The sequence below is a fragment of the Lampetra planeri genome, chromosome 16 (assembly GCF_965212315.1).
Source record: "Lampetra planeri chromosome 16, kcLamPlan1.2.h2, whole genome shotgun sequence".
NCBI classification, from domain to species: domain Eukaryota; kingdom Metazoa; phylum Chordata; class Hyperoartia; order Petromyzontiformes; family Petromyzontidae; genus Lampetra; species Lampetra planeri.
Genome location: NC_136122.1, coordinates 13,745,089 through 13,757,528, shown reverse-complemented (window position 1 = coordinate 13,757,528; position 12,440 = coordinate 13,745,089). Strand labels below are relative to the sequence as shown.

The 12,440-nt window shown below is 55.5% G+C and overlaps 1 protein-coding gene across 1 annotated transcript in view; it reads left to right on the top strand.

The window, feature by feature from the left end:
* The first annotated feature begins 2,764 nt into the window (after window positions 1-2,764).
* The window catches only part of PLEKHA7 (pleckstrin homology domain containing A7), an 85,533-nt gene continuing 75,857 nt past the window's right edge, over window positions 2,765-12,440 (top strand). Inside the window, 2 exon segments of the mRNA XM_078601677.1 lie at window positions 2,765-3,009; window positions 9,802-9,878. Of these exon segments, the coding sequence (XP_078457803.1) occupies window positions 2,924-3,009; window positions 9,802-9,878 (163 nt within the window). The 5' untranslated portion in view covers window positions 2,765-2,923.

Genomic DNA, 12,440 nt, shown 5'->3' with positions numbered 1-12,440 from the left:
CGGCACGCGAGCCGGTGTGGCCAATACCACGCCGGACCACCTTTGTCTCTCCACTGCTCATGTTGCATGCACATCGCTCCAGATACAATTTTTTTTAATGCCGAGTCTACCCAGGAGAGACCCGGGATCGCTTCGGATATTCGTCACCGATGTTGGCTGTGAGCGGGAGTCGAATTCCATGGCCGCGGTTCATAACGCAGTGCGCTAACCACTGCGCCACCGCTCCCCACGCGCGCACATTCACACGTGCACCGCGCGTGCATGTGCCTGTGTACTTTGCATTATTGCGCGCACCTGCTATACAGCACGTGACGGTAGGCGCACCCGCGCGCGAGCCTGCACGTGGCCTAAAGGGTACACCTAGCCTGGCACAAGCGCCGTGGCGACGTCACCGCCACTTAGTTGTTATACGCACCAACGCATGCGTGAGATGGGGGACACACCTTCCGAGTGTGTGTGAGGCTTAAGTACTCGGAGCTTCGTGGGGTGGGGGGATGTAGCTGGAGCGGAGCAGGCGAGGGGGGGTGTGTAAGGGGGGCAGAGAGAGAAAGAGAGCCGCAGCGTTCACGCGTGGTTACCCCGTGCACTGTACGCGTGCAGTGAACAATTGCGACCCCCAAGTGTCCCCTAAGGACCCACGCGTAGCGTGACCTACATGGAGGCGTGTGGGCAGCAGCGAGGGGGTGACCCAAGGGGGTGGGGAGGGCGCTGGCGGAGACGTTGACGCACCGTCAGCATTCATCATCGCCGTGATCACTCCGCGCTGTGCCGTCATCATTGGGGGTCATACTTCACCACGTTGGTCACTGCCGGTTGATGGAGGGTGAGAGGCACTCAGAACCGGATCAGATTTGACTCGCCACTGATGTTAGCCGGGGTCGGGAATTGAACTCAGGTCGCTACCCGCGACGCCGCCCGAAAGCAGTTAGCGGTTCCGAATCACGCAATCGTCAGCAGTGAATTGATTGAGGGTCTACACTTATGACAGGCTGTCAATCAATCAACATCGATGCTGCCTGTCCATCAATCAACATTCTCCAGGCTCATGCCCGCTTAGCTTCCGAGATGTGGCGAGGTCGGGCGCCTTCCGGGAGATGTCGACAAAGGGGGATGATGATGACGATCATCAATGTCAGGAAAACGCAGATCAGACGTCGTGATGATGTTGATTATTGTAATAATAAAGGCCAGTGAAGCCCTATCCAGATATCATGATGATGATGACGACGGTGATGTCGGTGATGGTGATGATGGTGTGATGATAAAGTCGCGTCTTGCCGTCATGCTGATGCTAATAACAAGGGGTGATGATGATGACGGTATAAACTTCACTGAAAACTTTCGAGGAGGCATCATGCTGATCAACACGACGATAAGGATATTGATTTTGGTGATGATGAGGATGATGGTGATGATGATTACACTAATAATAAAGTCCACTAAAATTCAACACAGACATCATCATGCGGCTGCTGCTGATGCTGCTCATGATGATGCTAATGATGATCATGCTGCTGCTGATGAAGATGGTGATCGTGCTGATGATGCTGACTGAACGAGATTGCGCCACTGGGCGGCATCGTGAGCGCATTTATGTTCGCATCGAGACTCCCTCCCTCCCTCGCTCCCTCCCTCGCTCCCTCCCTCCCCCAGCCCCCACCACCGCTCTCCAAACACTGCTCAGCTCTTGATGCGGTTGCTCCGGCAACGCTCGGCGCTCGGAGCATCTGACCGCACGGAGCCAATCGCGGGCACTCCGTGCGAGTGAGCGAGCGTGTGCGTCTGAACCCCCGGTCCTGGGCCTCCCCTAGGTCGACTCGGCATTAAACGAGTACCGACAGCCGCGATATGTAGAACGTCAGCGCCGGGGGAATACCGTCGGGCGGTAAGCGACGTGGGGGCCACGGGGCCACACCACGTGTCCGCCGGGCCCCTCCGTGGCGCACCGTGCCGGCTTTGCTCGGCGCACGCTCACGGCACCCGCTCCTTCCTCGTCGAGGCTCTACTGGGTTAGCGAGAGCGGTAGAAGGGGGGGGGTCGTCTTTGTCTCTGTAGGGGCACGTGTTCGCTTTGTCTGGGGGGGGGGCAGGTATTGTGGGAGGAGGCGGAGGGGCTGGCGGCGCGCCTGAGCGCCGAGTCGGTGCGTCAAGACGTGCGCGGCGCTCTTCCGACTTTCATTTACGGATTTCTGGTTGTGCCCCCCCCCCCCCCCCAATTTACTTTTCGCCTCCCCCCACCCCTCAACTAGAGTCACCCCCTCGGGGAGCGGAGGGGGAGGCGGGGGGAGAGAAAGGGGTCCACGGAGGGGAGGGGAGACGGGGAGGGGAGACGGGGGGGGGGCGATCGTCACGGGACGGTTGCGAGCTCGGTGCGTCGCGGCTCCGCTCCACGCGCGCTCTCGCGAGGCCGGGGGAAGCGCTTTGGACTATTGTGAGCGGCTGTGCGATCATCGTCATCACCATCATCATCAGCAGCAGCGACATCAGCAAGAGCAGAAGCGGCGGAAGCATCAGTAGCAGCAACAACAGCAGCCTCAGCAGCAGCCTCATAACCAGGAACGAAATCATCATCAGCATCAATCTTCATTATCAGCAGCGCTTGCCGGACCGTTCCATTATAGCATCAGCAGCGACTGCCGGGACATTATCGCAGCATAATCATCATCAGCAGCAGCAGCAGTAGCAAGAGGCGACATCATCCAACGTTGGACTTTGTCTCGCTCTGAGCCCCTCGTTGGGGGCGGGGAGAGGAAGGGGGGTGACAGGGGGGGGGAAGCCGCTGAGATTGAGAGGGAAGGTATCTGTCCTTCACACGGTCATCAACATCAGCAGCGACATCAGCGGCGGCCGGGACCTCCACCTGGGCCTCTGACCACCCCCGCCCCCGTGGGCCGGCGTCAGCCCCGAGCCTCGTCTCGCGTGAAATGGCGGGCGACTTCAGTGGCAGGGACAGCCTGCCGCCGGGCTGGTATTACGACGTGACGAGTGACGGTCGTGTCTTCTTCATGCAGTGAGTTGTGTGTGTCTACGTGTGTGTTGTTGTCTTTGTGTGCGTGTGTTGTTGTTGTTGCTCTCTTTGTGTGCGCGTGTATGTGGGCTCATGGCCAGCTCCGGTTTGGCAGCCGCGGTCTCGTTACGAATCTTTCAAGCGGCATTATTTTCTCGTCAGCTGCGTAACGCTGTTGTGTGGAAGCTGACCCGGTCTGTCGCTCCGTGCTGAGCTCCGGGTCTTCTCGGCCACAATTTTGCTCCCCTCTTTGTCTATCTCTGTGTGCTTGCGCTATTATGGAGCCCTCTAAAATAACTTTTTTTGCGCCGGTTTGAAACATTCAGGCTAGCCTGATCTATTCTGGGTTTAGCCAGATTGGATTGTGTGAGGAGTTAACAGATTCTTGAAAGATCTGGGCACAGTCCCATCAGTGAGCTCCTCCGGCAAGCGAGGCTGGGTCATGTAGCCCGCATACCCAGCCACCGCATGCCCAAGCAGCTTCTGTTTGGCCGCATAGAGGGGGCTAAACGGGCGCGGTACGGGCTAGAGAAGAGATGGAGTGATGTGGTACAGGAGGACGTGGAGCTGAGTGGACTTGCCGACGACTGGTACCAGCGGTGTCATGATCGGCCTCTGTGGAGGAGGCTCGTGAAGGACGCTGCTGGGCAGTTGGAGGCAGTCGCCCTCCAACAACAACGGAGGGCGGAGGAGCGACGCTCACAACAACGAGCGGTTAAAACGCAGAAAGTTGGCACATTGGGGATCATCTGACAGTCATTTCAGTCAATCCATGGCACCTGGGTATGTTCCGTGATCTCCTGCTAGCGAGCCTTCGGCACTTCACGTGGCATTAAGGTGCACCTATTCTGCCACTTAGTGCTGAACTGCGGTTGTTGTTGTTCCTACAGGTGTGTGTACCTGTGTGTATGTCTGTGCACACGCGTGTGTGTGTGTGTGTGGTTCAATGAGTTGAGAATGTGCACAGGTGTGTACACATACTCACCTCAACTGTGTGCACACGTGTGTGAGTGTGCACACGTGTGTGTGTGTGCGTGCAGGTGTGTGTGTACTTGTCAAATCAGCCTTAAATGAGTAGGGGTTCGGTGTGTAAACATCAGCATTGGGGAGACAAAGGCGGCCGGGGGCAGTTACGGCCACACCCCCCTCTCGTGTTCCGTGTTGACCTTTATAGGTGCTCGCGTACAATCCTTTCCCCAACAGTTTGTTAGAGGCTTCACGGGGGATCTTTGTCTTTGTTGAACACCTCTGTGTGTGTGTGTGCAGACACTCCAACATAGAGACATGCAGAACTAGACACACGCACATACCCCTACATATATTCACACACGGCACATGCACACACACACCAGCATGTATGATGCACACACACACTTGTAGACACACCAACAGACACACGAAACTAACACATACAAAGACAAATATCGCCCGTATAGCCTTTAACAGACTGTTGAGACAAGTGCTGTTAGCGAGCACCTATAAAGGACGGAACGGCACACGAGGGGGTGGGTGGTCAATACCACGCCCGACCGCCTTTGTCTTCTCAGTCGCGATGTTTACACATCGCACCAGGTACCCATTTAAGACTGAGTCGACCTAGGGGAGGCCCATGCCCGGTTCAGATAATCGTCACTGGTGTTGGCCGTGAGCGGGAATCGAACTCGGGTCGCTGGGTTCGTAGCGCAGCGCGCTAACCACTGCACCACCGCTCCCCACTACACTCACATACACACACAGCACATACACACCCGCACGCCCACCTGCCCGTGTTTGTGTGTTTGTCAGGACCGCGTGCTTACTAACAGTGCGCGGTTGATGATTAATCAATGCGCTTGCGCGCTGCGGAATGCGCGCGATTCGCCGGTGGGGAGCGGTGGCGCAGCGGTTAGCACGCGTAGCCCTACCAACCTGGCCACCCGAGTTCGATTTCCGCTCACGGCCAACACCAGTGACGATCATCTGAACAGGTCCTGGGCCTCCCCTAGGTCGACTCAACCTCAATTGAGTACCTGGTGTGTGCTGTGTAAACATCGCCACTAAGGGAGACAAAGGCGGCCGGGCGTGGCATTGGCCACCCACCTCCTCGTGTGCCATACCCGCCTTCATAGGTGCTCGCTAACAGCACTTGCCCTAACAGTCTGTTAAAGGCAATATGGGGGATCTTTGTATTCGTTGTGAGTTTGTGAGAGGGGTTGTGGGAGTGAATGTGTGTTTGGGTGTGCCTTTGTATCAGTGTTTATTGTGTGAGTTTGTGTGTGTGTATTGTGTATAGACGTGTGTGTGTGTGTGTTTGATCTCATCCGTGTGTGTACCTGTTTGTGCGTGACACTTAGCATGGCCTCAAAATGCACCTAGCCTGGCACAACCGCAATGGTGACGTCACAATCACTTAGTGGCGAATGGCTGATGCTGTTGTGTGTCTATGTGGAGAGCGGTGACGCAGTGGTTAGCGCACTGTGCTACGAAGCCGGAGGCCTGCGTTCGACTCCGGTCCACGGCTAATATCAGTGGGGAGTGATATCTGAATCGATCCTGGGACCTACTCTCGGTCGAGACAAGGGATCCGTCTCTTTGTTGGGTCTCATAGTATTTGTTACTTACTTCAACACGCCAATGTACCTAGGCTCAAGCCTCCTGTTAACCACGTGGCCACTCCCACTCTGAACCCCTCCCCTCTCCCCGCCCCCTGTGAGAACTGACGCCCTTCCTCCTCCTCCTCTGTGCAGCTCTCTTCTGCTCGCTCCTTCCGTCTCTCTTCTCATCATCATCCCACCACCACCCTCTCATCGTCACCATCACGTTTACCCGGGCAGACTGCCCCCTCCCTGCCCCTTCCGTGCCACTCCCCCCCCCTGTCTGCTGCCTTTTTGCGCAACATTCCCTGCATTTTGTCCTTGACTCGACCCGCCTCGTCGTGCAGTGCCACGGCCAACACGTTTTTTTTTACGAATCATTAACAGCGACAAAAGATTCACGTTGAAGTTATTTGGGTGAGATGGGGTGAATGTAGATGTGTCGTACACCCACCTCCACCCGACACGGCCAATGAGTAAAATGTGTCACGTGAACAGAGCGTGCCCCATCTCACCCCGAGTGCGCAAAGAAGCACGGGAGGTAAGGTGCAGGCTTGGAATCACGCCGAGAACAGGAAGGGGAACACACGGAGCAGAGAGCCCACGCAGAACAACACGAATCATGTACATCACTCTGATGCATCACCAGTTGCTGGGGGCGCCACGGTGGCGAGATGTTCACTCCCTCGCCTGGTCTGCAGGTGGTCGTGGGCTCGATCCCGACCCTGACGCCTGCTGTTGTATATTTGCAGTTTTCGGGTCTCACTCCCCGTGGTAGTGTGGATTTTTCTCCGGGTCGTCCGGATTTTTCCTACAATTTTTTGGAATTAATGTGACCCATTCAGATTATTTGGCTGCTATCCATTTCCACGTGATGATGATAAGCCACTTCGTTGAGCTATCATTTGTGGCCAGGTCGCTTCTGAAAAAAGAGCTACATAGCTCAGTGGGCTTCACCTGGTTAAATAAAAAAAATAGTTTAGTTTCAATGCGATTGGCCAGGGCACGTAAAGAGGTTTACAGTTACTGAGCACATAACGTCGATCGGCCAGCAACAAACAGCACAACGCGGCTCATAGGCAAAGAGTTAACGCGTTACCACGTGGGTGGCACTTGGTCGACAATAACGCCGGCGTGGCAGCCAAGGAACGGCACGCGCCCACGTGGTCACAGCCGGCGGGGAGATGGAGCGATTAATTCAGATGACGATGACGCGGGGTGCCAGGTTATAGTCACACCGCGGACGTGTTGACTCGAGTGCATTCATTTGCTAATAGCGTCATTCATCTCAATGCTGTCTCACTCGGGCAAATAGAGAACACAGATACGGATAGTGTTGTGTGTGTGTGCGCGTGTGTGTGTGTGCGTGTGTGTATGTGTGCGCGTGTGTGTGTGTGCGTGTGTGTGTGTGCGGTAGTGTGCGTGTGTGCGGTAGTGTGTGGGGAGCGGTGGTGTATCACGCTGCGAAACCCGGTCACCCGAGTTCGATTCCCGCTCACGGCCAACACCAGTGACGATTATCTCAACCGGTCCTGGGCCTCGCCTAGATCGACTCAGCCTCAAACGAGTACCTGGTGGGGTGTGTAAACATCGCCGCTGAGGGAGACAAAGGCGGCCGGGCGTGGTGCTGGCAACCCACCCCCTCGTGCGCCTCAATAGGTGCTCGCTAACAGCACTTGTCCCAAAAGGGTATGAGGCTATACGGGGGATCTTTTCATCCGTTCTCACACGGGGGATGGGGGGGACACGGGGACTTCTACCGGATGGCAGTGGTGGTGGCCACGCTACACGTGGCTGCCGTAATGACCCAGCGCTGCGTGTGGAGGCAGCAGCAGCAGCAGCGAGGGTTGGTGGAGCACCGTTGACAGATGTCGTGAAACTCCCTTCTACCCGTGGGCGTCGAGGGGGAGCCGTGCCCTGGCTCGCCAGGAGAAGGCGGCACAGCGAGTGGACTAATCGCCATCTGTGTCCATCTGTACGGGGATAGAGTGTTGCCCCCTCGCACAAGGCGTGAGTTCTCTCCGCGTGCTCCGGTTTCCTCCTCCTCCTCCGCACGTGAATCCACCAAGATTGTCAACGTTGTGGATTCGCGGTGTGCTGTACGAGCAACGAATTGGCACGTTCTGTTGACGTGACAAACCCCTTACTAGTTGGCTGTGTAGGGTGGTGGCGGGTTTGACGACACATTCATATATTTACGCAATCTCACCCAAAAAAACCCTGTATTATGGATCTGTGTGTGTGTACAACCTACAGTCTGCGTGTGCCTGTGCGCGCTGTGTGTGTGTACAGTCTGCGTGTGCCTGTGCGCGCTGTGTGTGTGTACAGTCTGCGTGTGCCTGTGCGCGCTGTGTGTGTGTACAGTCTGCGTGTGCCTGTGCGCGCTGTGTGTGTGTACAGTCTGCGTGTGCCTGTGCGTGCTGTGTGTGTACAGTCTGCGTGTGCCTGTGCGCGCTGTGTGTGTGTACAGTCTGCGTGTGCCTGTGCGCGCTGTGTGTGTGTACAGTCTGCGTGTGCCTGTGCGCGCGAGAGAGGATGACACCACAGTGCGTTAACGCGCATGCCGAGCGACGAAGGGAACACATCCGAGTGGGACGTCCGCCGAGGAGACGATTCTGACACCGTCTCGTGTGTGTGCGCATTCGAGCGAGGGCCACGTGGATCGCGGGAGGTGACGGTGGTGGTTTGGGGAGACCTTCACCCAGCAGTGGATTGGCTGTGGCTGATGTGATGGAGAGTGCACGTGATTATGAGACTGCGTGCCTGTACCCCTGTGCGTACGCAGCGGTTGCACATTAAGGAATGCGCCGGGTGCGTGAGGATGTGACCGTGAGTCTGTGGGTTTGTGTTGAAGCGTGTGTGTAAATATGTGTCTTTGTACGCGTGTTTACGAGTGCCTTGCGTGTTTAAGTGTGTCAATAGAAGCGTGGTCGTGTGCCTCACCGTGCGTGAGTCTCTGCGTGTGTGTCCTTGCGTGTGGGGAGTGGTAATGTAGTCGCGCTTAGCACGCTGCGCTACGAATCCGACGACCCGAGTTCGATTCCGTTCGATTCCCGCTCACGGAAAACACCAGTGACCATAATCTGAACCGGTCATGGGCCTCCCTTATGTCGACTCAGCCTCAAATGAGTACCTGGCGCGATGTGTAAACATCGCCACTGGGGAGATAAAGGCGGCTGCGCGTGGTGCTGGCCACCCACCCCCTCGTGTGCCGTCCCGGCCTTTATAGGTGCTCGCTAACAGCACTTGCCCCAACAGTCTGTTACAGGCTATACGGGCGATCTTTGTCTTTGTTTTGTGTCCGTGTGAGGGGAGCGGTGGCGTAGTGGTTAGCGCGCTCTGCTGCAAACCCGGCAACTCTTTCTGCTCGCGACCAACACCAGTGAGGCATTTTTGAACCGGCACTGGGCCTCCCCTAGGTCGACTCAGCCTCAGATGAGTACCTGGTGCGATGTGTAAAACATCAGCACTGGCGAGACAAAGGCGGCCGGGCGTGGTGTTGTGTTCAACCCCGTCCCCCCCACCTTGTGCCGTGCCGGCCTTCACAGGTGCTGCTCGCTAACAGCACTTGCCCCAACAGTCCGTCTAACGATATACGGGGGATCTTTGTCTTTGCACTCGCGTAGACGTCTCTAACAAAGTACATGAGATAGATACTCTTTCGTTCTTTCGGTAAAGTCGCGTAGGTATAAAATAAAATAAATCACGACGTTTCGGGCACAACACAAGCGTCCGTCATCAGGTGGGAAAGCTACGTCGTAATTTATTACATTTTCTACCTACGTGACTTTACCGAAAGAACCAAAGAGTATGGATCCCTGCAGTCACGAAAGCTTCAAATCTAGATTGACATGAGACAGAGACAATTGAATGGAACAACACCCGAGCGATGCGCAAAGAGGCGTGGAGCGGTGGGGGTGTCTGCTCGGAACCACACGGAGAGGTGCGGCAAGAGACGGTGGCTGGGGCTCGCGCAGGACGCCGTCACGCCTCGAAGGGCTGAGGGTCGAGACCGGTGACGGAGTGGCAGGCAGGGGAGGGGGCGGCGTCCGTCCGTGGAGGAGTCGATGAGGTCGGCTCGTCGCGTCCCGGAGCTCGGTGACTTTGTTGTCGCGTCTCGAGGCAGCGGAGAGGTGGCGGCGCGCTTGGGGGAGGCCTTCGTGCAGCAGTGGATAGACCACGGCTGACGTGTGCATCACTCTGCGTGCGTGTGTGTGCACAGTGAGGACACGCGCAGCACCACGTGGCTGCACCCCCGCACCAGTGAACCCGTGTCCACGGGGCATCGCCGCCGCTCAGGTGAGACACGCGCTGTTAGCGAGCTCCTATTAAGGTCGAATCATAATCAACACACTCAATGCATGTAGTGATGATCCAGCACTCACCGATTTAATCCGGCTACCCACTCGCTCATCGGTGGTCAGTCGCCTCCCTGTCACTCTTCTACCGCCACTGCTACTGCTACTGCCATGCTTAGTCACTGTCACGATCCACTTCAGTGTCGATCCTGTCCTGACGAGTGCGAGTCGCAACCGGTTGCACGCAACTGCTCGCAACCGGTCGCGTGCAACAAACCGATGAGCTCTGGGCGCGGGCTCGGCGGCCGTCACGGTGGCCGCTCGACCAACCCACTGCGGCCTGCGATTTGAATGCGCCCTGCCGTGACCCCCCAACCTGCTGGCTTTCAACTGCCGGTGGACTTTGGGCGTCGATTGTGGCGGTGGTGGTGGTGAGTTTTATGGCACAATTGGGCGCGAAGGCGTCTCCAGGCGTTAGGCTGCAGGGTTCAAAGATTGAGATCGAACGCCCCTCGCCCTCCCCATTGTTAGCGTGCGATGTTCATCCACTGTCCGTGGTGGTGTGGGCAGTGTAGGCAGTGTCACGGGGCGACTCGAGGTCGGGGAGAGAGGAGCGTCAGCCTGGGAAGCAGTCGGCGAGGATTTGATTCAATGATGTCGTTGTTGTTATTGTTGTTGTGAGAGTTTATTGACGCCGACCGGAAGAGATCGTTGGGCCGCAGGTGATGTATAAGCTGTTGATACACTTGGGGTGCGATGGATATTGTCGGTACAAGGGGATCGTCTTTACGCCGTTTAACAAATGAACACCGTGTACTTATGTGTTGATGTGTTGAGAGATGCATGCGGAAAGAAAGCGCGTTATTGATTTTGTTACATTCACCACAGAGACGCGAATGATTAGGTTGTGTTGTTTATCGATAGAGATGTATGCGTTGAACCGTGAGCCATATCTAACAGAGGTAGTGCCCTATCATATAACCATTCTGGCAAGTTCACCAGCACTTGTTCCGCTGATGAGACGTTGAACGTTCAAACCGGCCCATGGTTTGCGCTGTGCTGTTAAAGCCATGATGCTAACAAATCTACACTTTCAATAACAATGCTGCTTTGTCGAGCGTGATTCGTGTAATTGCATCCCACAACGCTGCAACGTCCCTTACACGCTTCTAGAAAGTCGTCTGGCTGATGGGATGTGTCAAAACCATTGCATATATTTTAATGTGCAGAGACACACATGGGGAACGAGGCGTGAGTATGCGTTGTCAGCCAATGTGTGTCGTGATTTACGAGCTCACTTGCTGGCTATGGCTGTTGAGTTTCTCACTCAAAGCGTGATATCCCTGGCAATAGGTTATCCAATGAAAGCAGGTTGTAAAATATAAAATGTATACCCCAGAGTTGTTAAGGGTTTATAGCTTCGTAGAATTTCGTTTGCAAGGCATATTGATAGATTGTGTACACACATTATTGTGCATATGTGTCTGTGTGCGCTACTTAAACGGCCCTTGCCCCAATAGTCTGTCAAGGCTATACGAGGGATATTTGTCTTATGCAGTACTCAATGGGAATTGCACACGGCAGCAATCATCGCCCGCTACTCTGGCGGACTGAGGCCAAGTGCCTGAGTCGCCCATTGCCGCATAGGGACAGCTGCCACAGGGGGTGCCCTTTTAGATACTCGAGTTGGCATGTGCTCTGAAGAAGGGCCATTGTCCGAAACGTCACCTATTACATATTATTATTATGTAAAGGCCACCCAGTGCTATTGACGGATGTGTTGGGATGTTGCTGTTGACTGTCCCTGGGCATCGCTGCTCGCCAATATCGTTCAGTGATGTAAAACGCTCTGAGAACACCCCACGGATGTAGCGTTTCATCAATACTCGTAATATATACATCAATATTAATCACCACGCATATCAATATTCATCATCATCACGGGTATCTGTGTGCGCGTGTGTGATTGATCAATACTGGATGTGTCTGGCTGGGTATAACACGGCGGGGGAGTGGTGGCGCAGTGGTTAGCGAACCCGTCGACCCGCGTTCGAATCCCGCTCACGGCCAACATCGGTGGCGAATATCTGACTCAGCCTCCCATGAGTATCAGCTACGGTGTGTACGCCATCAACGATGGGGAGACAAAGGCGGCCGGGCGTGATCCTGGCCACACACACCCATGCGTGTGCCGTGGCGGCCTTTAATGGGCTCTGGCGAACAGCACTTGCCCCAAAAATATGTTAAGGCTATACGGGGGATATTTGTCTTTGTGTATGTGTGCAAGTACATAGGAAGAACATGCTGTGTGTGTGTCAATCCAGTGCTCGATGATGATCCTCCCCACGCAGTGTCGATGATGGGAAGTTCCATACATCACCACGCTGGCCAGCGCGTGTCGGTGAAAGCGGGTACCTTAGAACCCGGCTCGGATGTCACTCGCTACTGATGTTAGCCGTAGCCGGGAATCAAACTCATAGAGTTACAGTTCTTGCACCATCGCTCCAGCCTGTGTGTGTCTCGAGCATAGAGCGTGCTCCATTCATATACATCCCACTGGTTC